Below are 26,680 nucleotides of genomic sequence, written 5' to 3' on the forward strand. Positions count from 1 at the left end.
TGTGTCTTCCATTTCTCAAGACCCTCCCCATTGACATCATTCATCCAGCAAGACCACACATCTCCAACCTACCCAAAGAGAGCCCAGTGACTGGGGACCAAGAATTCAAGTGTCAGAGTCTATAACTGTAGAATGGACAGCTCATTCAACCCATCATAGTTTGCACAAAACTCGTGAAGATTACTACACAGTGCTATGCGATCCCATCCTCACGCAGGTCTGTAGCACCCCAGGAGGCCTGTATTTCAGAAGGTCAAAGGTTGTGCTGGATCAGACCTTCTTAACTGAGATATGTGACACAGTTGACGATGAACATGCAACTTAAACTCAGTCCCCTTAGATTCCATCCAGGTTACCAGATAAACAGGGAACAGTGCATGGGGCTGAGTTCACATGGCCCATTGGAGAGGGTGGCAGATACATGTCCTATATCAAGTCACAGCTTTTGTGATGCATGCTCCTGGCAGACCAATCTCTTACCTCAGTAGGCTGCAGCAAAAACAGGATTCCCTGTTACAGACATGCTTGTGACTACTTGGGCAGTGCAAAACCTGAGTTTGAAAGTTGTTACCTTCACGACCTGTGAGACTGAAGACATAGACACCTCACCTGAGTCTCTGGGATCCAGCACCCAATCATGTGATCTTCTGAGGAAGCAAGCCATGCAGATATAAACCTGCAACGACCTTAGCTCTGACCACACCGCTGAGAGCATCTCATTTTTGCTTTAGTCAAAGCAGACTCCTGTGCAAAGAAATCGCAGCATTCTAGGCATTTAGCTAAATTCTCCACCCAACACCATACTTAAGCATCATCACATGGCATCTAACAAGCTCAGGCCACCGTCACAGTCATCCGCTGTACCCAGTGACGTCACTACCATGACAGACAAGGTCTTTGCTGTGGGAGGTGGAGCTGGTTCTGCTGCACGTCATGCTTCATGCACAGGAGGCAGCAGATGTAAACTACATCCACAGTGCCAAAAAGATCAGGCAATGGTCCCAGAATATGGGAGGGTCATCCAAAAGCAGAAATCTTTTTTTTTTAAAGGATGAGAGGAAATAAAACTTCAGAGATTTTTTGAGTTAAAGTTACAGGAAAATGTGGACCTGAGAGCAGGCAAGATACGGGCATATGCACGAGAAATTGTTGGTTGATCCAGTCTCTCTCCCACCAGCAAACAGAAGCTGGCTGTGAGCAGTTTTCCGCTGCTCTGTAGCACCCTCCACCCTCTGTGGTTGAAAGGCAGGGGCAACACCTCTCATAAAGTTTCAAGTCTACAGCAGAGGAGGAACGGCAGTCAAGTGCAGGTGAGCAGAGCTGGATACACACTCTGCAGGGCATCGCTTGTGTCAGTGAGAGGGTGAGGAAGCTGCACCGCTGATACCACAGAAACACTTTGCTCTGCTAGAGTAGGGCACAGTTGCTGCAGCCATCTAAGAAACCAGTGTTTTGAACTCTTTAATGAAATATCTACTGAACAGCTGAAGCAATGTAATCTTTGCAGTCTGTTAATTAAAAATCCTGTAGCAACAGGGTAGAGTTTTAAGAGCCATCTAGGGAATATTATTTAATGTGTCCTAATTTTGTTATGTGTTAGAAACCCACATGGACAAAATTGTTGTTGTTTTGTTTATTTGTTGTTATGCAGTACTAGGAATTGAACTCAGGACTTCACTCATGCTAGACTGGCGCTCTACCACTGAGATACATCTCTGGCCCTCTTTTTCCATTTTGTTTTAAAATAGAATTACTACCTTACCACGTCTGGTTTTGAATTTTTTTCTGTAGCTCATGAACTTGAGATCCTCCAGCCTCAACCTCTTAAGTAACTGGCAACAAAGGTCTGTGGCACCAGGCCAGGCCCGAGATGAACTCTTCACGGTAATTAACATGGCATCAGTCTAGTATACTCCCCATGTTGTGCAGAAATTGAGCTACTGTGCAAGAATGGGCAGGAGAGGTGTGACATGATTTAGGAGTCCCTACCAGCAAACCCCCTCTTTCTGAGGCCAGGATCTGAGGTATCTGAATTTGCTAAGGCTTAGAGTAATTGCTAATTGTAAATATGATCACAGCTGAATGCAGTTTTAAGATTTAGTTCCATTCATTCAGTATTTAAAAACAAGTAAGTCAGTCTCTCTCTCTCTCTCTCTCTCCCTCCCTCCCTCCCTCCCTCCCTCCCTCCCTCCCTCTCTGGTGAATGTATGTTTGGATTGGTGTAATCATTTGTCCATGTGCATGGTAAAGACTAGAGATAGAAATCTGGTGTCTTTCTCCATATCTCTACACCTTATTTTCTTAGGCAAGCTCTCTCACTGAACCAGGAGCTCACCAATTTGGTAAGATAAGCTGACCATCACACTTTCAGGGTCCCACTGTCCCTGCATCCCTGGAGACAAGACTAAGAAGTACATTGCTATGCATAACTTCTTAAATGTACGTTCTGAGCATCCAAATTAATGTCTTCATGCTTCACACAAAACCATTTACCCCAGATCTCTACTGGGCACCTGTATTCAATAACCTTTCCAACTGTTTCTTGAATCAAAGACACCCAGGAAAGCTCTGGAAAGATTTCTCTACTGACAAGGGAGACTAATCATAGGTCACATATTAATGTTGACCACACAAGATGGCCCTCAGCAGTGAGTTGTGTTCATCCAACCTGGTCCCAACCTAGCACTGACAATGGAAGTCAGTCAGCAGAAGGTATGGACAGGAAATGATGTCATGGGATGGGCACTTCTCTGGCTACACTTCTACATATGCAGGGTGAAAGCCCACACCCATGCTTCCACTTACCCACAATGACAGCTGTCAGGCACACTTCCACATGTCCACAGTGACACCTCATGTTTGACTGGTCAGTAGAACTCAAACACGCTGTGCTTAGAAAAACTTTGTTACACCTTATCCCTTTCCTCTCATCTTCTGGGTGATGTTTAAAATTCAAGTGTGTAGCAGCTACCCCCCTTTATAGAAGTGGTGTCAGCAATCCACCATATTCCCAGACTATATACCTATATACCCACCTTCTGGGTTGTTTTCTTTCTATTTTTTCCATAGCACTTGGTCCTCTCTCATAAGAAACAAGGTGCTTTTTTCCTGAAGGGAGTGTAAAGACCACCTTTTAAAAGAAGAATTGGCAGTTGTTGAAAGCAGTTGATGCCCAGAAGCAATGATTTCTACTCTCCTCAAATCAGATATTATAATACATCAAAGCTAGACTTATAATTGGCACTTTTTTCAAAACTATTCACCTGAAAACTAGAGGATGCACTCCAAATACAGCAACTGGATTTATTTAATAAAATGAATATTTTAATTTTCCATCTGTCACTTAGAAATTTTTCAATTTGTCCAGGTCTCAGTCTGGGCCAATAGGCTAAAACTTACTGTGTTTCATAGGATATGAATATGATAAAATCTGCAGATAAACACAATCTTTTACCCTGTCATAAAACACAGAATTGATACTTAGAATGCTGTTTGAAATCCGCTGCGCCAGGCTGGAGTCTTTGACGGCTCGAGGGCTGGATAAGCACTCTGTCAAGTGTCCTTCAGAAGAGGGAGGTGTGGTTAAGATACACGCGCCACACGAAACTCTCCAGAGGTCATTAAGATGCTGAAGACGGCATGGGCTACAAGATGCCAGCGAAAAGACTGAAGACTTCTGCTGAGGGGAATAATGGGGACCCTTGTTTCATGCTTTTAAAAAGTGCTAAGAAAGATCTGGTCAGTGCTCGTTCTACAAAATAAAATGGAAGTTATGGTAGGCTATGCATAAACAAATTAAGTTTGTGCAGCCATTCCATGATATTTCAATATATCATGTATTTTAAAACAACATCTTTTATATGGTCTTAAATATATATATATATATTCATAAGACTTTAATTAAACGAAAGATAAAGTGTAGGTAAAAATATTAGTGGAGAATGGTCCTGAAGTGCACCTGCTCTGCTCCAACTGTCCTGAGCAGGTACTAAAAAGGTGAGAGACCAAAGACAAAGTCCCTGCACAGCTAGGATGGGTATAAAGCCAAATACCATGAAAATCGAACCCCTTCTAGCAGTAATGAGTGTACGCTGTATCCACAGGGGATTCCAGTCTCCTGAGCAAGCCACATTTAAGTAGACCCTCCATAGAGCAATGTTCAGGACAGAGTGACTGAGTTGTTGTTCACAGATAATGTGCCTGTGAGGCGAGTTGACACTGTAGGGCTCTGGAGTGCATTTTTCCCACCTCCAGCTGAGAGGAAAGCACCGAGCTTAGAATACAGCCTGAGGGGACTGCAGGATCTAGAGCCCAGAGAGCCTGCGTTCTGTGAGAAGCATGAAGCAAGGGTGAAGGTAAGGGCCATGAGCGCATCTTTCCAGCTGGAGTCATCCCTGAACTTGGTGTTTCAGCTACAGCGTAAGGAGTAGGTTGAAGATGTGGGTGAGACAATTTGTGTGGACACAGTGAGGATGGGCGGCTGTGGGGCAGGACCAAGGAATGGCATAGACCCGAGACAAGAAGCAGTGGAGCATGTGTGGGACTGTCACGGTTGGAGACAAATCCTGTGTAGTATGTTTTGAAGCAGTGGGACACGATTTGGTGACCCATGACTGGATAACACAAGCCTCTCGCAAAGTTTTACAATAATCATTTTAGCGCATTTTAATCAAGGGGAAGCCAAGACGGGTGAGACATATAGCTTGAAGTCTTAACCTGGAGTTTCAGGAAGTCAAGAAGACGGAAGCAGAAAGGTCACTGGTCTAATCCTAATCTGTTTTCTGTATTCATGAATATTAATTAATATCTTTAGGCTTTTTTAGAGCAGCTTGGAGCCAGACTGGGTGGAGGAAACAATCCCTCCACCTCCTCACAGATAGCTTGTCTATACTACTGCCAGAGGTTCCCATGGAAGAGGGTGATTTCAGGTATTTTTCCTGCATTTGGGGAATGCAGGCTATATGAAGAAACATCGAAGGAGCTGATCCTGCTGCTTCTTGAAGAGCTGTGGGAAATCAGCTGTGTTGCCACAAACGTTGGTGTTCGTACTTTGAGGCATTATATTCTTAGTGAAAATAACAGTTCTATCAACACCGCTCAATCTAAGTACAGTTACCTCCAGGTAAAGCCACTTTAAGGTACAACGTACTGCAAGTCAGTGTGCATTCGATGCATAACCTCACTGGAGAGCTGAACAATGATGGCCTCATGGCGAACCCAGTCCTCCTTAACTCAGGATAGAGTTGCTGTCATGAGTCTGTACAGAATCCTTAACTCAGGATAGAGTAACAGTCATGAGACCGTACAGAAGCAAATTTCCAAGTAAGTAGCCAACTTAAGAAAAAAATAGAGCACACTTCTGAGCACATCATGACTAAGAACAATAAGAAATAGAATGAAATGGGAGATCATATTCTACATTGACTTCAATCAGAAATACTCATAGCCCACAATAGTACCTGAACTGAAGAGAAAGAAAGGACCAGGGGAAGGAAATGTACAAGGGAAAGTGTGGGTCTCAGTGTCCATCTCTCCTCTCTACTTCCATAATTCATAGCTATTGAGGATCAGTCTTCTTTACTAGGTATGGAGCTTTATGGCTTTTCACAGTCCAGCCAAAGTGACATACGAAAGCAGTCATCACAGCTTCAAAGTTGACAGGATGAAGACACATGCCAGCTTCCCAATAATCATTTGCTGCTAGCACCAGAAAACACTGCTTCCCTTTGGAATGCATAAAGAAATATTTCAGTAAAATAGGAAGTCCTCTAATGGTGCGCTTAGGGAGCTCTTGTCAGTAGACTGTCTCCTTACAGCTCTCCCCACAGGCCAGTCCCATCATCCAGAAGTGCAGATCAGTTAGGAAATGCCTGTCAAACAGAACGCCTATGAAAAAGACCCATCCCAACCTGACTGAGGGTTCCTATGTGAGAAAAAACAGTTCATAGCACAGGCTGGCCTTCAGCATCTGTCCATAAATACTGTGTCTTTTGTTTAAGTCTTTTAGAAGTTGGCTAGGATGTCATTTCTAAAAAGTTATAGTTTGTATATCCTTGAGTGACAAAATCTCATTTCCTGGCCTCAGAGGCTGACATCTGAGACTGGAATATAAACAAGGAGGGGTCCTCTGTGGCTCTCACCTCTTGTCTTCCTTCCTGCTGGGCTGGGGCCTTATGAGCTCTTTGCGGTTTGCACAAGCCTGGGGATTCTTCCTCAGCTTATATGGCTTAGGGTGAACCTGAAGACTTCATTTTAACCAGCTCACAATAGCAAATGTTCTGTTTTCAAATACTTATGTATTCTAAGATACTGGTGGGGAGAGCGACCATATGGGAATACTAGGATGCCAGGAGCATGGGTTAGCTGACCCACTGGGCCATCAAGTAGTGGGGAACTTTAATCCCAAAGAGACACTTGTACTGGTACCCTGTGTTATCGGGGAGTTGAGAACAATAAGCTTGGATAAGATGATATTTTTATGAAGACACATCTTTAGAGGAGTACATATGGAAAAAGGCAGACATAGACTGATGAAGCCCCTGTGGGCAGACCACAGCTGATTCTCTACAACCCATTTGGGCATGCTCAGATGCACAGACAATTGTGTAGATTGATGCTCAAATATGGAACCTAATGGTAGAGAAAAATTGAAAGAAATTAACCTTGAAAAATGTTTAAATTCTGCGGGTCTACATCCCTACTTTATTCGTGACATTATTTCAATATAGTAGGAATTGGGTAAATATACCACTGTACATAGTAGGTGTGTGGTGGGCATCCCACTTCACACAGTAGGTGTGCAGTGGACATCCTACTGTACACAGTAGGCATGCAGTGGACATCGTACTGCATACAGTAGGTGTGTGGTGGGCATCCTACTACACACAGTAGGTGTGGGGTAGGTTCCTACTGAACATAGCAGTGGCCGCCTAAGTAAACAGACAAAACATGAAACAAACTAAATCAGTCTCAGAATAAAAACCATCACATTTTCTCTCATTCCCATGCCCTTGACTTTGTAGAGACATAACATCATAGATGAAAGGGAAGCAGAAAGCTGAGTCAGAGCTATAGTAGAGAAATGGGAGGGTAGTGGGGAGCTGGGGTGCTCAAAGGACATTATAAACTCACTTGAGAATAGCTTGATGTTACCTCTATAGTAAAAATTAAAACAGAAAAATAGGAAAAGAGAGAGCACACTTGTCCCTGTCCGTGAACACTCAAGACTTACCTTAGATGAAGCCTGATATTCTTTTTGAATATCAGAGGCAGAAGGTTGGGTGGGGCAGAAATAAACCCAAATGAAGGGGTCCAGACCTCTGTAAGCCTGAGAAAGCAGTGGAAGGTGACTGCCTTTATCCAGAGCAGGTGATGCTCCCCTTGCATGGATCAGGAACGGCAGGAAGTGGATTATCAAACCTGTTCCTCAAATTAAAACTGGTATTTTAAATCTGAATGTGTGTCTTTCTCTTCTCTGCTCCAGGATCTGCAACAATACAAATGTACCATAGGTGAATCACTTAAATAGTGCCTGGGAGCTGTCATTCCACCTCCGAGGACAGCCTCAGCCTTGCCGGCTTTACCATAGAATCAGGACGGCATGAAGAAATAACGACTGTTTTTATTTATGATTCTCTGACTCTCTCTATTTTTTATTGCTTCAAATGTGGTATTTTTATCTGTCTATTTCAAAATCCCTCCAGTTATGTTGATAGAATTCTTTCAAAAAATAGAATTTGTCTTTATTTACCATGAATTATCTCTCAACTGATTCTAAGGAGAACAATACATTAGTTTCTATTCTCTCCAAAAACTAAGCAAGTTACCACACACGTTAGAGCTAGAGCGGCCGAAGAGGCTTCCAATCTGAGAAGCCTCCCTTCCATTGCATGGAGGTTTGGATTGAATTTGAATTCATGGTATATATGTATGTATGTATGCATGTGTTTATTTATTTTTATTTCACTGACTCTTGGAGGTAGAAGCTATAAGTGACCACATGAAGTCTATCAGAAGAGCAGAGGCCAATTCCTTCCTTGCTCTCTCTCCAGATTTGTGAATTTCTGACATATGGTCCCAGGCTCTTAAAGAGGAGGGGAAGACCAGGAATGGTCTTTACAGAGGGAGCAAAGTGGGTAGAAGGACCTAGAGTGAGTTTCCAGAAAGGTTGGAGGCATATTGTTTTCATGGATGTTTTAGGGGGTTAGTACAGTTGTTTGGCATCTTTTGTGCTTGTGTTTATGTCGGGGAAGTGCACACATGTCTACCCATGTAGGTGTGAGGTGGGCGTCCTACTAAACACAGTCTGTGTGGGGTAGGTATCATTCTGGACACAGCAGGTGTAGGAGAGGTGTCATATTGAATACCGTAGACTAAATGCTATTTTAGAAAGAAATCCATCAACACATGTGTGTGGGCCAGAGGTCAGCCTGGGCGGGTTCTTCAGAAACTATCCACATTGGTTTTTAAGGCAAGGCATCTCACGGACCTGCAGCTCACTGACGAGGCTTGGCTTGTTGGCCAGTAATGACCCACAGGAATGGACTGTCTACACAGGAATCTACAGCAGGATGTCTACTGTACTTACCCTTCAATGGCCACGTTTATAAGCTATGGGCATGCCCTCCCATAGGCCATGGATGTGGAAGCTGGGTACCCAGAGCACGGAGCCTCACTGAGTGTAAAGGCCATGTGATCCCAGCCACGCTGTGTTCTGAGAAGACGAAGTGGGCTGTACTGAGAGCCTGTGGGTCTGGGCGGTGAGGATGAAGACAGTAGTTTCCCAGTCTAACAGATGGGTTACTCTGGTGGGGGACATAGATGGAACAAGGTTGTTCCTGTGTACAGACAAGTAGAGGTGTGAACTCCGCACCTTCTGTCCACTGTTACTGTGAACCTAAGATTGTCCTAAATTGAAGAAGGTGTTTTTTTTTCTTTAAGAATTCTATATAAGTAAATATGGAGGTGATAAAAGATACATTTCAAACAAGCCGGGCTTCCCTGGAGGGGGACAGGGACATGGACTGTCTTCCTCCTTAAAGGCATGGTGTCCCCTCTGCATTTAAAGTGTGGCTTTCTGAGGCCATATTCCGTGGTAAGGGGAACAGGCTGTGGTTGGCTTCCCACCTGCATTCCTGAACTCTATTACACTCCCCCAGCAGCCTTCCCTGGGAGAGACAAATACAGGACGCTTATTTACTGCAGTATTCCTGGACCTTTTCGATGTGTGTTAGTTGACTTGTAGCCAAGTGAAATCCTGATACCCATAGGAAATCAAATCCAGGGTTTTGTGTGACATGTTTCTTGCGACCTATGAAAAAGCGAATTGTTCACTTACAAGATTACTTAGCTGTTTTGTGCAGGTGGAATTTATCAGCATGTTTATCATACACTCTGTGAACTGAACTCCAGCCATTCCCCTGTCGTTATTTTAATGGTATGTGTGTCGTGAACTAACTTAGTCTTTTTGTACATAAATCTTTGCTTTCATCTGAATCGGAGATTGTAATTGGGAAACTTCTTAGCTTTCCCCTGGATCCCACATACACTGTATATTTATCAAAATATGTATTGACAGGTCAGAGGATCATCTGTATTAGTTGTTGATACATACATTCATTTTTTTAGGACAGTCTCTATTCTGGATTTTACTGCTCATGTGGCCTAGGACAGATGGATTCTCAGGGGAAGGAGAGATTCTGTCCACACCACCTTGGTGTGTGCTCATAAGATACAGTATTCAGTCCTGTGAGTCCCCAGGGAAGGAGAAGGGCCATGGAAACTCATCACAGTGTGGGTTTCCACTTCTAAGAGCCTACTTCCCTCACTTCCTGCATGCTAATGGATCATTCCGTCCTGAGTCGGGTTCTAAATTGCCCAAAGGTTCTTTATTGTCTCATCTCAACTGTGCTCTCCGAGGCTAGACTGATGGTTTGTTTGGATTGTGCCGAAGAGTCCCTGACTCCCAGAGCAGAGCATCCTCCCAGATTCTAGTCCTTATATGTGACTGCAGACTTGGACAGGGGCAGAGGAGGCAACAGAAGAGCCCTAGGAACGCTTGCTATGCTCCCTAGTGTGGGTCATATCTCATTGTCAACATCCTAACCAACAGGAGAAAGAATCAGAATCCAAAACAATCTCAGGGGTTCTCCACCACTGGCTCCATCTCAGTAACTCATAACAGGAGGAAGGAGGCTTTTTGCTTCCCTGGGAAAATCCCATCCTCTTTAGCTTTTCATTCTAAATACAAAGAATTGGAAACCGCTGGTGTGAGACTATAAGGTTGAAGTTAATGAGGAAAGCAAGTGGAATGAATGCTACAAGGAACATTTCCCTCACAACTAGGGAAGCAAGAAAGCCAGTGAACCTGATTTGTGGCATAGTAACTTCCCAGGACAGGCACCCTTCTAGAACCCACACCTGCCCTTATAACCTGGCTGCTGGGTATCTTAAAGACAAGCACCTTGAACGCAGGACCAGTGTCTGTGTACTCAGAGCCTACACCATAAAACCTTAACAAACGCTACTGCAAAGTTTTGTCAACAGGCAGGGGAGATGGCTTGGAGTTTGGAGCATGAACTATGCTTGTAGAAGACCTGACTTTGGTTCCCAAAACACATGGGAGGAGGCTCACAACCACTTATAATTATAGTTCCTAAAGACCACATGCCTTCTTCTGGTCTCCACATCCATTACACCGGTGTGCATGATCATCTGTCCACTACATATATATACATACATGTGTATATATAATATAATAAAATTTTAAACTAATAACATTTTTAAAAAGTTTGTCATAGACTAGAACATTGTTTCTTCAAGGGCTAGAATCTTGTTAGAGTGCAACCCACACATTAGCAAGAACTTGGCTATGCCTGGCCCAGCACCTCAAAGATCTTCATATATAGACAATGGCACGTGCCAAGTGGAGTGCTCACATCTGAAAGGGTGTGGCTCCACCGTCGCTTTCATAGTGTAGCTCATGAAAGTGCTCACAGTGACGAGTTTCACTGACTATCTACATGCCTCTGGATTTGTTCTTAAATGTTTGAAGAACTTTAAAAAAGAGGAGTCTATAAACCACAAAGGGGGCAAGGAGGATGGAGGAGAATAAAAAGGAATGGAGAGAGAACAAGGAGAGACATGTAGCTTCTGAGATTCTCTACCTATGGAGGTCCCCAAACAAATCCCTTGCCCCGGATCATTCTGAGCTACACGTGAGTGACAATGTCTTGGAACATGATCTGGTTTCTTTGTATGTCACTCACCAGTGAATCTGAATTTTTGTAACTACAGAATCTTTTTTAAGTAACAAATCAATTAATGCAGACAAGCTACAGCAAAGCAGGGACTCTGCTGTAAGTTCTAGGTGTTGTGTGTCGGTGAGAGTTTATGGTTTGTGAAGGGATAGATGCCAAGAGTTTTAGCCAGCAATCACCAGGATGTTAGGTCAGAAACGGGGGTGGGGGCAATGGTTACAGAGGCCTCTAAAGACCACATGAGAAGAATTTGGTTTCTCATCTGCAGTATTCAGAGTCCCCATAATCCGGAAGTTCTAGTCATTCAATCAGATCATTGGTGTCAGTGCAGGCTTTGGGGAAGACTTCAGATCACAGAGAGAAACCGCTCTTAGACCGAAGGGAGGGGGCATGCATGAGTAAGGGTTTGTAATGTCTAGCCAACTCCTGTCACCTCTGGCTGGGATGGGATTGTCACAGGGAGAGGCCACTGTGGTGGATTCAGACTTAGAGAACAGGAGCATGACACATGGCTTAGCAAGAAGCCACTTGCAGGTGCCTGGTTTGAAACAGCTGGGGGACTCCTATGGGTCAAGGAGGAGGTAGAGGGATGAGGCAAACCCAGTGAGGCCTCCGCATGATCGTGCCAATGAGGAGCATATAATAAAGAACACAGGGTAGATACAGATGTCACCAAAATGGTCCTTCATCTGCCTGCCATAGGCTGAGAGATGCTGAGGGCAGGGCAGTTACAACGACTGTACAGCAGGATTATTGGGAATTGTTCTCATTGGTGCCCGGGGGTGTTGTGGCCTGGATGGTCAGGGGTATATGTTTATTTGAGTAGAATTGCATTTGGTAGATCAAAACTGTTAACCTACTAATTATCAGAGTTCATCATAATATTTGAATAGCATTTCTCAGAGGTTGGCCTTCTCAGTTCCCCTCAGCTACCTATTTCTGTGGTTCCTCTTATGAGCTTTCTAAAGTTCTGTCTGAGGGTACCTTCTCATTTCTGCAAAAACGTTGCTCTCTCCAGATTGCACCCAAGATCAGGAGAACTGGGAACTGCAAGGACATAGTCGGTTGTCAGTTCACTGTTTTGATTTATTTGTGTCTCGGAACTGTTATTATCAGCTTTCAGAAATGCTCACCTACATTCAGGGAGCTGTGAACCCCGTCAGTGTTTTTTTATGTGAATGTTTATAGGTGCAGTGTAAAGTATCAAATAAAAGCAAAATTAGTAGGAAGACTGTAAAACTTGCAATATCACTCTAAGAAAAGTATTTATAAAAAATGTATTAAGATGCTACAAAATCAAAAAAAATTAGGAAAAAATGAAGTGAAAGTTGAAAGTAGGGAATAATTTTAGCATGTCCAAAGATGACAGTTGAAAAATACATCAATACATTATCATGGAGACCCCAGAAGACTTGGGCACAGATATTTTCAGGAGACAGAAGAGCCATTCTAGAAAACCGGAGAAGCTGTACTAGCCCAAGTCTCTGCATTCTGTAATCACTTTTCTAGGGAAGAATGTGCACACAGCATTTGTTTCCTCCGAAAACAATCTTCTATTCATCTGTGAGTTGTATTCCCAAGCGAACACAGCAAAGTTGTCTCCAGCATGTTACAATCCATTTGGGTGGAGACTTGGTTCCATCTCTATAGAAAAGGATTCGACTTCATCTCTGCAAGCAGAGGTTTGATGCTGTGTTAATCAGTACAGTCAGGGTCTTCTGTTCTTTTGATTCCTTCAAATAATCCCATCGAATGGCAGCAGATTCCCTCCTGAGAATGGCACAGTCCTCAAGTAAAAATCTGGAATCAGAGCCTATTTGGTCAATAATTTGGGGCATTGTTGCAAGGTTCTGCGTATGATGTCAATGCAAAGTCTCCACAGAGGGGAACTCCACATTGTGGTGGGTGAAGCTCTGTGGAATCGGCCTCGCTAGTAGTTGCTAAGCTGTGTTAACTATTTGCAGAGGATGTGACAGACATAGGTTATTCCAGGCTTGCCTCTAGATGAACCTCTGCATCTTTGGCAGGAGAGACAGGTAGATATCCCCCTGACCCTTAGCATGAGAGCCTCACAAGCAGACATCCCCTGGCCCTTAGTGCAAGGGGCTCACAAGGAGGCATCCCCTGGCCTTTAGTACGAGAGGCTCACAAACAGGCAGCTCCCGGCCCCTAACACAGGAAGCTCACAAGCAGTTGGCTCTCAAGTCTTATTTTGCAAATTAATAAATGTGTACTCCGCATCGGTTGATAACTTCCGTATTGTTAACTTTTGAGACAATGTCTGTGAACTCTTAGGAGGTCTGCTGCAGTCAAACTCTCAACTCATTGCGGTGATGTTTTGAAGAAAGTCCAAATGGATGTTTTCTTCTAAGATTGTAAGCAGGTCCGCTCTGCACCACCAGTTGCTTTACTATTCAGTTAAGAGGAAGAATATTCAAATAGATTAGGCTGATTTGAAAAAGCCTGATGGTCTGGAATAATCTAGCTTGCCTTGTTCACAGGCAGACGCATACATGAAAACAAAATTAATGTCTGTGTCTCAGTCTTAGCAATGATAAAAGGCTGGGCGTGCTGGAATGAGGCATCTGTTGTCTGGCACATCTGCACAGCCATTACATCCTGGATTTTATAGTAAAATACCAGAGGAATCAAGACTCTCTTTGAGCCCGGGCAGTGGCAGTGCATGCCTTTAATCCCAGCACGCAGGAGACAGAGGCAGGCGGATCTCTGTGAGTTCAAGGCTCGCCTGGTCTATAGAGCTAGTCCAGGACAGCCAGGACTGTTACACAGAGAAGCCCTGTTGCGAAAAAAAAACAGCAACAAAAATAAAATAAAACAAAAAGAGAATCTCTTTGAAATTGGTTATACATTGTTCCAACGCCCAAAGAGACGGCTCCTTTCTTTTGAAATTGGTTATACATTGTTCCAATGCCCAAAGAGACGGCTCCTTTCTTTTGAATTTGTGCACGTTCTTTAAGAGCTTTTCAGTGGCTTGTTTATTTTCTGCTCCTCAGAAATTGAGAAGGGAGGCTGTGGGGACCCTGGCATCCCAGCCTATGGGAAGCGGACTGGCAGCAGCTTCCTACATGGAGACACGCTCACCTTTGAGTGCCAGGCAGCTTTCGAGCTGGTGGGAGAACGAGTCATCACGTGCCAGAAGAACAACCAGTGGTCGGGCAACAAGCCGAGCTGTGTGTGTGAGTCCCACCTGTGGGGGTCAGGCATCAGTTACAGAGGAAGTGGAGTGTGGCAGAGAGGTGACCTTGGTGGCAGCTCAGGGCTTCCTGTTTCCTCACCCTGAAAAAAACAGTTCATGCCTTGATCCTATCTGCTAGGTAGAGAAGAGCTGAGCCTTTTCTTTGAAAGGAGGAGACATCAACCACCATCCCCATCAAGAATTCACATAGACTTGGTCCGCTAGGCAGCAGCTGGATATAAGCTGGTTGTACGCGCCAGGTGACAGTGGGCATTTGGAATTCGGTTAGAGCATCAAGTGTATTGTTTCAGCCATCACAGTTTCGATACCACATCCACAGGGAGCTGGTTTTATTTATAAATAAACATAGCAATAGCATTTTTTTTAAGTTGATTTGATAGAATTGGTTTTAAATACACTGATACTCAACTATCTGTGAGTTCTAGCTGGACTGTGGAACGGAACACATTTCTTACAGTTCTGAAGTCGATCACCTGGAATTCAGCACACAGAGCTCAGAGTAGTTGGGCCAAATCAGTGGGATTGTCGTCATTCCTAGCTATCTGCGGCCGGGTTCATATGGCAAGGCTTTGGATCTGTGTAACACTATATGACATCTTCATGCCCCGCAGTTTCGTGTTTCTTCAACTTCACGGCATCCTCCGGGACTATTCTCTCACCAAACTACCCCGAGGAATACGGCAACAACATGAACTGTGTCTGGCTGATCATATCTGAGCCCGGAAGCCGGATTCACCTTATCTTCAATGACTTTGATGTGGAGCCTCAGTTTGACTTCCTGGCTGTCAAAGATGATGGAATTTCTGACATCACGGTCCTCGGAACCTTCTCTGGCAATGAGGTGCCTGCGCAGCTGGCCAGCAGTGGACACATAGTACGCCTGGAGTTTCAATCTGATCACTCCACAACGGGCAGAGGGTTCAACATCACATATACCAGTGAGTGGGCACACAAGTACCTCATTCATGTCCTGTGGTGTTCACATGTCTATGAACTAAAAATTCAAGGATGATGCCTCAGGACTATAAAGGAATATCCCAAGTAGCAAAATTATTTGTCATCCTGATAAAAAAGGGATCGATCTATGTGAGCTGTGCTTTAGACACTTAGAGTAGATGTTGGAGCTCTCACATAGATTTTTCTCTCTCTCTGGCCATCATTCCATTCATCTACCTATTTACTACTCATTTCCCATGCAACTGCACATGCATGCTCTTTTATCTGTCTATCCATCCAGCTACCCATTATTAATTCACCTGTCTACTTGTTTATTGATCCTTCTCTCCTTCATTTCCTATCTATCCATTATTCATTACCACCCATCCATCTATTTATTCCTTCATCATCCATCCATCCTTCTGTCCACCTGCTCTACCTCCATTCATCTATTTATCCATGTATCCATCTAGCTCTTCCCATATCTGTACATTCATGCACCCTTTATTACCTATGCCCCCTTCATCACCCACCCATTTCTTCATCCATTTTCCATTAACTACTCATCCTTCGTTATCCATCCATCCATATCAAGCACAAGGGATATGAATAACGGTACCTAGAGATACTTTGAGATTATTTATCTGGCAAATAACCTCCTTTTGCTTCAGTTTTCTCTTCTGCAAAACATTCGAAATTATGGAGGAAAGTGTGAGGTAATGCTGATTTATTCAGCATTTAGATTTTTGCCATGTTTATTTTCATTGGTGTTAGAGTAACTCTGGGATATAAGCTTAATAGTCTTCGTGTTTTAAACAAAAATAGACATTTTTTCCTTATGTTCCATGGTAAGTTTAAGAGCAGGACTCTAACAGGGCAGAGTTCTTCAGAGCTCTCTGCCTACCACCTGTGCTGTGGTCATCCCCTTTTCTGAGTGCACAGTGAAGGTCAGTTCTACTAGCAGAGATGATAGGCAGAGGACTTCATCACTCTGTCTCCCTTCTTCTCCTCTCTCTTACACTGATACCCAATTGGTTTGATGTATTTCTTTATGAACAATGGACATGGAATTTTGTTACATCATTCTTTTATAAATACGATGCTTCCTTCTTTGTCAGGACATGTAATTAGTTTTGAGCATCTTTATGTTGCTGACTTTTCTCTTTCATGGTTCAGCATTTGGTCAGAATGAGTGCCATGACCCTGGCATTCCTGTGAATGGCCGGCGATTTGGAGACAGGTTTCTGCTGGGAAGTTCTGTGTCCTTCCACTGTGACGACGGCTTCGTGAAGACCCAAGGTTCTGAGTCCATCACCTGTATCTTGCAAGATGGGAATGTGGTCTGGAGCTCGACTGTCCCCCGCTGTGAAGGTGAGCCTCTGACCAAGTCCTTCAGGACAGCAAACAGAGCCTGTCACCTGCCCAGGCATCCGTAACACAGCCCCCCAAAGTGGTGCAAATGTGGGGACCCCTTCATCTGAGTCTGTAAGTGGGACATCTAAGACCAGAATGGGGTTCGGAGGGCAGGTCCTTCTGGTAGCTCTGAAAGGAAGTTCAAAGCAAAATCAATATGAGGTGATCATCAAAGGTTTATGAGTGATAATGAGATAGATTACTGGCAAGGCCATGTGGAAATCCCTGTGCTCTCAAGAATAGATGATGACAGTATCCCAGAGTAAATTTATATTGAGTCCTACAAACCCTTTTGTCTTTTGAGCCATGACCTGTATCTTTAGAATCATCGAATAATACCACAAAATATTCTATCAACAATAAATGGTGCTGCTGCTGAGTGCTATTTGTACAACTGCAAGAGCAAAGACTTAAATGGCGCACGCCTTTAATCCCAGCACTCGGGAGGCAGAGGCAGGCGGATCTCTGTGAGTTCGAGACCAGCCTGGTCTACAAGAGCTAGTTCCAGGACAGGCTCCAAAACCACAGAGAAACCCTGTCTCGAAAAACCAAAAAAAAAAAAAAAAAAAAAAAAGCAGGAAAAGCTCAAGCGATGAGGTTTGTTTGGGTAAATAGGTTGTATCCAAATGTATCACCCACCACTGCAAACTTTATAAGATCAAAAGAACATTATTGAAACCTGATCATGCGAAAGGACAGAGGTCACCAAACTCTGGGTGCTAATGAAACCAGTGAGAACTTAGCTGTGCCCTTAAATACCACCTGAGCATATAGATTGAAAAGAGTCATGACATGCCATGACAGAAACATTTAAATAAGTGTTAACTCACATTAACAAAATGCTAAAAATTGTTAAGCAATGTCTGTTAATTAAAGTTATAAGCAAATATTTTCCCTTGATCTCTATTTCTCCTATTTTTCTAATATTAACACATTTTTTAAGTAAGCAAATAGAAAAGGGTTATATATATAAATTTAGGATTGTTGTTCTATCCAGCTCCATCCCCTGCACCCCACAAGGCAGAAACAAGCATGGCATATTGTCACCAGGCCTGTGACCTACAAGAGGTCTAAGATGAACTTGACTCAGTGTGTAGATTAAGCCTCTGAATGGCAGCCAATAGAACAGTGGCCTCATCCTACCCCAGCCATAGTTGTTCATTATTATTTTAGGGGGTGGTGTGTCTAGTCAGGGTGGGCTTATCCTGCCCTATTCCCACCTCCATAATTGTTTCCTTATAAATAAACACTAATTGAGAATTCCATCTATGCTTGTAATTTTCATCAAATCCACTTCTCATCCCACCCCCATGCTCTTTTCCCTCCCAGCTTCATCTACTCGTTATCTTAAATCCACCAAGTCCATTGCCTGTATGTGTATGTGTATAGGACCACACATTGAAGTATGCGTAGGCTAAAAGACAGAATGTGTTCTACCCAGGTCCTGGTCTTTGCCTCTATGGGTTGTGGGGAAATTCAGAACAGTGTTCTAGCTGTTCCATAAATCATCTGCCGCTTTGGTCAACTATGGATATGACCTATGGGCTTAAATGGGTAACCCTAAAGAACAGAAACCAAGGCAAAATTCAACACAGTAAGAGAACTTTGATTCATCACACACATACCATGTAACTTCTGTATGTCACGTTTTATAAAATGTTGAGACGTGGCAATTTTTAATCTGCCATAAACATGCACTGCAGGCTCTCCGGTTGATGCCATGGGCAATCCTGTTTGTAGACACTGACCCACTCAGGCATTTCTGTTGACTTTGGAGCATGAGTGATCTATGGAGGAGGATGTTTAAGATAACAAGGCTCCAGCCTCTGCTCTTATATGCCCACAATTATCCTCGTGCTTCCGTGGGCAGTGGACTGTGTAGGAATGCATTGTGAGCTGCTGGGCAAGCACTTGCCTGAGAGGACAAGGAGAGTAAATGGACCGGAGCAAGGCAGGGATGAAAAGCCTGGTGAAAGGGGAAACTGTCAGTCATCTTAAAAGCTGGTGAAGGATTCTTCCTCCTTTAGAAAAAGCCTGGCCCAACTCCACGAAGTGGAAGGCAAACTCCAGCTGAGGTTGTTAACAAAGCAAAACTTAGAGAGGAATGGTGGTAGGTGAGAGAGCCTGGAAGTTTCCCTACTCCGGGAAGCTCAATTAGTGATTGCAAATGAGTCTCTGACAGGGCAGACGGATACTCTGATAATAGTGGAAGGGGTCCCCAATTGATGCACCTGCTGAAATGGAATAAAGTCTGACTTTCTGATGGATTCAGACCGGGAGAGAAGAAAGGGCAAGGCAGGAGGAGGTGAGCAAGAACAGCAAGTGCTGCCTAAGAGGCATGAGAAGAATCCCGTGTCCCTTGTAGACTTCCATGGAGACTCCAATGCCGCTTTCAGGACATGGACGTTCTTGCGTTCCTTGCAGGATATAGAGACTTTCTCATGCTTTACTGAATACATAGCCTCTCATGCCCCTTCCTTCCATAATGCTGTGTGCAAGCAGCGTAAGCCCTTTAAAGAAAAGTTCTGTACAGAGAACCCCATAATCTCCTGGAACACTCCTTTCCTTGTGCTTCTTCAAGATTGACTTAAAAAAAAAAACATTGTTAGCTACAAAGCAAAGATAAACAAATTCAAATTAATGTAAGCCAAAGAATTTTTCATATTGAAATTAAATTACCATGAATAATAATAATAAAATATAAAGTGGAAAGGTGTCCTCTAATTAATTGTGGAATCCAAGAGAAATGTGGACCCCAAGTCCTAGCGCACCTAGAATCTTGCACAGTGCAAATCTTCCAGTTAGGCAACATTAAGAAGTAATTAAAGGTAAGTGCAGTCTTTTGTTGTCTATGATAGATGATGTGTCTGATGATAGAGCCCAGAAAAACATGGGCTATACCTGTTGACTTCATCCCATAAGGTTTCCTGAGGAATAAGTTTTGTTCCATGCAAACACTGACTCCCTGAATGACTGACCACAGTACCTACCTCTAACAGGAGGCTACTGTGGTCCACCTTCCTAGACTTGATTTCTTTTCTTGACTGATATGTGTGTCCTCTTCCAGCTCCATGTGGTGGGCACCTGACGGCTTCTAGTGGGGTCATCTTACCTCCAGGATGGCCAGGATATTACAAAGATTCTTTAAATTGTGAATGGATCATTGAAGCAAAGCCGGGACATTCCATCAAAATAACATTTGACAGGTGAGAGCAAACCTTTTCCCACTGCTTTGGCAACTAGAGCTGCAGCTACATTCCCTGTGTTATGTAAATAGACATTAAAATATGAAAATCCTCAGGTCCCAAGGAAGATCATGGACCAAGGACCAGAGGCTGACACAGCCATGCTGTCTCCTCTCATAGTCCTGCACTCCCCTGGGCACAATGAGGTCTCGGCTCTGGGACACAGATAAGGAGGCACACTGGATAATCACTGTCCTAGACTTACATGGAGTCTGGATTTGGGACCTGGAATTGGGAGACTTCTGCTTGCTACGTGGTGTTCCCTTGAAGCAAGTCCCCATCCTGCTGGACCCTTCTGCACCCTCCATGACAGCCCAGAAAAGAGTTCTCCGGTTCTGGGAGACAGCTAACACTTGAAGGCAGTCGAAGGTTCAGGGTCAGCAGCAGGGTTAGTGCAGTAGGTTAAGAGCCTCTCCAGTGTGTGGGAGTCACTATGACTGCGACACAGTCTGACCTAGTGATCTGAACACATGTTTAATAATCTGTAAGGATTAGTGAAGGAAGGAAGGATACTGTTCAAGCTCTAGCAGGTGCTCTGCCATTTATCCAAACATTGAAATCAATTTCAGGTCTGAAAACATGTTTATTTGTTTGCATTAAAAAAAACTTGTACTTGAAATCTAAAAAAGCACCTTTGCTTAACACTATAGGTCCAGTTTCTGAATGATGTAAAAAGACTGGGCTCTGAGCTGTAATATTCTTAATGGGTTGTTTCAAGGCATGTGATATTTTCTTCCTTGTTTTCAAACAATTCATAAAATCAGAACTAGGGAGTTTAAAATATATAGTGGAACTATCATTATTAATTATGTTTTATTTATAATTATCCATACTCTATTTGAATGACCTTACATTTTAGTAGAATTATCCTTCCAACAAGGAAAAACACTCAGTGTCTGTTGGTAAGTGACCATGCAAAAATAACATTAATCATAGAAAAAAATAGTTGTATGTGTTCAGTATGTGAAATTCAATTTCCGACCTATTCTTATACTTTCTGGAATCAAGAAAAACAGAATCACACACCCCAATGTTCCCAGTCATGGGTCAGATTTATATCATTTAGATAAAGTATTAATTTCATGGTCTCAATCGCCTGTCTCATTTCTGTTCCTCGAAGAAAGATTTGTGCTAAATTTTCCATAGTGTGATCTTTTCAGTATGAATTTGGTGCAATATTTTGGTAAATCCTATTTGAGTAACTAATATTCTTGGAAATTTTAGACATCCAACCTGGGAGCAGTCAGAGCTTTGCTCCTCAAAGATAAACTATATGGCACAGCTTTAGTTTGTTCTTGGTTAACAGCTGATATTGGAGCGTGCAAATAAGGTTTGGATTCTCCACAGATGGTTTGGCTGGGCAAAGATGCCAGGCTGCCAAGTCACGATAAGCACTGAGCAGTTCACAGTTTTCAACGTGTGTGTGTGTGTGTGTGTGTGTGTGTGTGTGTGTGTGTTATCTGTCTGCACTGCCCGAGCTAAAAACAATGTGAAAGTTTTTCCATGTCTCTTCACGATTCAAATGGAAGACTCCATGCTTCTGCAGACTTCTGAAATTTGGACTCAAATGTCTTGTATATCACCATATTAAAACTAATAAAGCCAAAGCAGGCACCACCAGGCCCAGGTCCACAAACCTCAGTTCCTGTTCTGGACTAGCCACATTGTTTACCTTCCTCTGTATGGAACAGAGCACAAAGTAGCAGCTACTACTTTGCTTGGAAAACATAGCATTATTGTGCCTTTGCAGAAGAACATCCGCGTTGGAAGTGAGCATGGCAGTATTATTAAACGAGGTTCAGTATCTATCCTCTTGCTATTGTGGAGATGTACAAATAAACTGAGCTAGCTCCCCAGCTCTTTTCTCTTCCTAGCAATAGTCTGCACCCATCAGGGGGATAGTGCTCCAGCTTCAGAGACACATTTGGCTCTATTATTGAGTGAGTCAGAGGCATGAAATTCTGAGATGCTCCTTCAGAGCCAAAAGAGGCACTTGGAAACCGAGTTAACTCTGGAGAACAAGATGGGAGTGTTTACGGAATTATCCCAATGCCCAAAAATGGCGCCATCATTGCACCAGGGGGACCTGGGTGTCTTGGCTTTATATAAATAGAATTGCAGGCTGGGTTCACTGGCAGTACAAGCAGAGTTAAAAACTATCTGGAAGCCAGTCTGGCTTTCCCAAATTGTTATGGCATCACTGAGCTTCTGAAGTAGCAGCTTGCTCAGTGTTGGTCCCTCAAGGGTTGGTGTGAGTAAAAAAAGCACAGCGTGGTTTTCAGGAAAGATATTTAATCATCATGTGCCATGAAGTCCCTCTTTCCTTAAGGGAGCATTCCTCTTCAGTGTGTCTATTTCAAGGTGTCTATAATACGTTAAAGAGAGAATCATAAAAAATAGTGCTAAGTTCACAATCAGCAATTGTTCACAACTAAATGTTGTATCCATGCATCATCTGTCTCTCCCTTAGTCTGTCACCAACCTGCCTATCATCTGTCTATCTATAGCCTATCATCTCCTTTGCTATTATCTATTATCAAATTACTGATATTATATATGTGTATATTATATATAAAAATCTGTTTATCATGTATCATCTAACATCTATCCATCATCCATTGATCTGTCCTCTAACACCTCCTTATCTAAGGGAACTTAGGTAGTTCACAATATTTTCCTTTCAGGGGTTAATAATGACCTTCTTTATAGCCTGCTTTATAGACAGAGAATGAGTTATGATAGAATGTTTACAATGTGCTGTCTTTTCCAACAAATAATACAATATTCATGTATACGTTTCAATCACCACAGTCACTTGAAGTTTGTACTAGGAGTGGCACAGCTGGACAGGTGTGCAAGCTCACATGACTCTCTGCATGGCTCTCCCCAGGTTCCAGACAGAAGTCAATTACGATACTCTGGAAGTACGGGACGGGCCAGCCAGTTCATCCCCACTGATCGGAGAGTACCATGGCACGCAGGCACCGCAGTTCCTCATCAGCACGGGCAACTATATGTACCTGCTCTTCACCACCGACAGCAGCCGGGCTAATGTTGGCTTCCTCATCCACTATGAGAGTAAGTGGCCCCTGGCTGGCTCCCAGGGCAGGACACTGTGTCCCGGGTGATAGGTGTTCTTATATCTGTCTTCAAGTGGGATGACAAATGGGCTGATTCCCTGGACAATATGTCTGTCAAGTAATTTCAAGAGGTCTACTACAGGGTGTTTTGGAGGGTGGAAAATTGCTTTTGGTTCCTTAATAAATATCAGTTGCCTAATACAAAGTAAAATGATATAATCATTAAATGATAAATATTATCCTTTTAGTACATAATGAATTAATATATTCTATTATACTATTAAATTATTATATTATACATATATATCATATATAGGGTAATATGCATATAGATAATTAACATATTCTATCATAGCATTGTATTATATATACATATATATCATGTATATATATAGTGCGATACATATATACATGTATACACATACACACACACACACACACACACACACATATTAACAGAGATACCAATTGGCTGGAAGTGATATAGAACATTTTACTGAAGACATTTCCTAAATACTGAGTGGGATCAGTTGCCAGGGTACTGTGCGGAGCATCTTGGTCTGTGAGTTTGTATGAATGTGTTTTTCAGGGTAGTGAACATTATACCAGAGGTAGGAAGGGATTAAAACCCAGCTGTGCTTAGCGAATGCCAAGTGATGGCTGAGAACAGTTAACAGTTGGTAGACCGTGATGGATGCAGTGTGTTCAGCAGGCCAGCCTCAGTTTTCTTTCCAGTTTGGCTCTGAGTTTCAGCTTCTGAAGTCATGAAGTGAAACTGTACCATTTTATGGCAATATTTATATAAATTTACTTTGGGAACCTGCAGGGGGCTTCTACATAGGAGTGGGTTTTAACCAGAGTCAACTACAAACAAAACAAAACAAAGCTACTGCAGTTCCCAATGAGAGCACCTTAACAAGAAAACCGGAGAGGGGCTTGTTGCAGACCCAAAAAACCATGGTTCTGTTGGGCAGGATATTTAAGGCCATTCCTCTTTTCAGCCTTTTCTCAAAAATAAGTGCTTGCATTTTAATGATATATTATATATACACACAATTTTATAAATGCATGCATGGGCTATACGCCGTCTTCTTTAATCTTTCCTGACCTCCCCTCCCTCTCCATCATCGACTCTGCTAATCTCTGCCCAGAACGTCTGCTAGCCAGCCATAGCAGCACTCAAAATACATTTTCCTGTGTTTTTCCGATATAAACATTTGTGTATGTAAGGTTATGAACATGTTCTTGTAAGGATTTTTATCAAAATTGAATAATAATGTTTCAACTCTGCTACTAAAAGACTGACAATTTGTCAAACATGGGTTAATTTCAAACAATTAAAACTTAGTTGTTATGTGTGTGTGTGTGTGTGTGTGTACATATAGTGTCCTATGTATGATATTTATTTCAAAATAGCACTTTTTAAGAATTAAGAGTTAAGACTGAAGACGGGGCTCAGCAGTTAAGAGCACTTGTTGCTCGTGCAGAGGACTGGAGTTCAGTTCCCAGCTCCCATATCTGGCAGATCACAACTTTCACTAACTCTAGCTACAGATTATCTGAAACCCTCTTCCAAACTCCTTGGGTACCCTATCATATGGCAAATATCCACATATAAATAATACATCAACATATATTCATCCATCTACATAAATAAAAATAAATATTAAAAAACAAATTTAAGAGTTAATGCATTTGCTATCTTGTTCTTTTGGGGTCCTTTTATATATTCTTGGAGTGAGGCATGAAAGTAGACACCTTGTTTGCCCCAATCTATGATGAGCCAAGTGTTCATGTCTCTGCTGTGCCCTTTTACTTTTCCTGAGATCAGAGAGACTTCCCTGTAGACACATAGGTAAGAGCAATCTCTGGGGACATTGGCAGTTACAGATGCCAGCATTCCTTTCCTCTGTCCCGGCATTTTGCATTCCAAGGACTGCATTTGGAAAACATTTTCCTGGAGTAGTATTGAAAATGGAGTTCCTCTGGCTAGTTCCTCTGATCAGACCCAGCATCCAGGAGGTCACTGTCAGGGCCAGGAAAGTGTGAATGCCAAAACATTATGACAAGTGGTGAGCAGCCCCAGATCACAGTTCAAGTCTGAGCTTACTGAGTTTCCCTCTCTCCAATTACACAAATATCACAATGGCATTTTCACATCCTTAAATACATTATTCTAGAGAAGAGAAATACAAAGCGCATCATGATCAAGTGACCCCGTTCCTTCTCTATTTTCCAGCCTATCTCGCAGCACAGGCATATGGCAGATGGTACACAAACTTTAAAAGAGTGGGTTTATGGATGTGGCTTTAGAAAACCAATTGGCATGCAGTTTTAAATCCATTCTATGTGTGTGCTTGCCTGTGTGTGTGCAGATCTAGGAACATTGCTGTGCAGCTGCCAGAACCTAACTGGAATGCAAACCATAAAAGGAAAGAGAGAGGGGAAGGAAAGAGACGGAATGGAATCAAGTTTAATGTTCCCCTAACAGTCCATTGATTTTCCAGGGAACAAAGGTAAAATTCAGAGGGGCCAATCAGTTATTCAAGGTTGCCCCATTTCTATTTGACCTGGAGAAGACCACATCAAGATGATTGCTTTTAATTTGGAAAAACAAGGTCAAATGTTTGGAGGCATTGCTTTAGACATTAATGGAGTCCTGGATATTCAACCATCAGTTTAGTAATGGAGAGTTCACTTGGGTAATTCCCTGGATCTGTGCCTATGTGGGATTATGTTATAGCTAATAATATAGTGGTTTTCTTTCTTTCAGTTAGGAAGAAAGGCCTTTCAGTCCCGTATTTTCTGTGTCCATGCAGGTGTAACTCTTGAATCTGACTCCTGCCTGGACCCGGGCATCCCTGTAAATGGTCATCGGCATGGTAGTAACTTTGGTATCAGATCCACGGTGACCTTCAGCTGTGACCCCGGCTATACAATAAGTGACGATGAGCCTCTCATCTGTGAGAAGAACCATCAGTGGAACCACGCCCTGCCCAGCTGTGATGGTAGGTGGAGCTCAGGCACGCAGAGCTAAGCTAGTGCACCTATGCACACATCAGCACATGGACCAGTGTGCACAGGGCGTGGCGTGATACAAGGTGACCAAGGAACGGGTTCCTTTTACAAACTGTACTCTTTAAGAGGAGCACATGTGAAGGGTGTTCAGTATTTCTCTACTAGCTGTGATGACTCTTAGAAACAATGAAAATTTGTGGTCTATCCTTCAGAGCTTAGAGAGCTCAATTATGCGTGTGTGTTTTTATAGAAGTGTGTATAGAAGGACTGGGGGACATTGTGGTCCAGATAGTCAAGTATAACTCTTCTGACTCCAGTAACCCAGGTCCAGATAGAGAGCTCCCTCAGAGCTAGCACACCTTGTCCCAATGACCTCTGACCTCTGACCTCTTCCAGATTATCTTTACTGTGCATCTAGGCTTTTAGAACATCGTTCAGAGGCTCTACGTATCATTGACCTTTCCTCCTGGACTTATCACTCCTGGAAATACAGAAATACAGATAAAGGATGAT

At 43.0% G+C, this 26,680-nt stretch overlaps 1 protein-coding gene across 2 annotated transcripts in view; it reads left to right on the top strand.

Annotated features, from left to right (window-relative positions):
* The window catches only part of Csmd1 (CUB and Sushi multiple domains 1), a 1,426,468-nt gene that overhangs the window by 1,132,989 nt on the left and 266,799 nt on the right, over positions 1-26,680 (top strand). For both annotated transcript variants that reach the window (XM_041673587.1, XM_041673588.1), the window contains exons 13-18: positions 14,273-14,455; positions 15,087-15,413; positions 16,588-16,782; positions 19,892-20,030; positions 22,960-23,147; positions 25,969-26,157. In XM_041673587.1, the coding sequence (XP_041529521.1) occupies positions 14,273-14,455; positions 15,087-15,413; positions 16,588-16,782; positions 19,892-20,030; positions 22,960-23,147; positions 25,969-26,157 (1,221 nt within the window). The remainder of the gene's footprint in view (positions 1-14,272; positions 14,456-15,086; positions 15,414-16,587; positions 16,783-19,891; positions 20,031-22,959; positions 23,148-25,968; positions 26,158-26,680) is intronic.

Source organism: Microtus oregoni, unplaced genomic scaffold (assembly GCF_018167655.1).
Source record: "Microtus oregoni isolate MIOR12 unplaced genomic scaffold, Mior012 000024F_ref0000369, whole genome shotgun sequence".
NCBI classification, from domain to species: Eukaryota; Metazoa; Chordata; class Mammalia; order Rodentia; family Cricetidae; genus Microtus; species Microtus oregoni.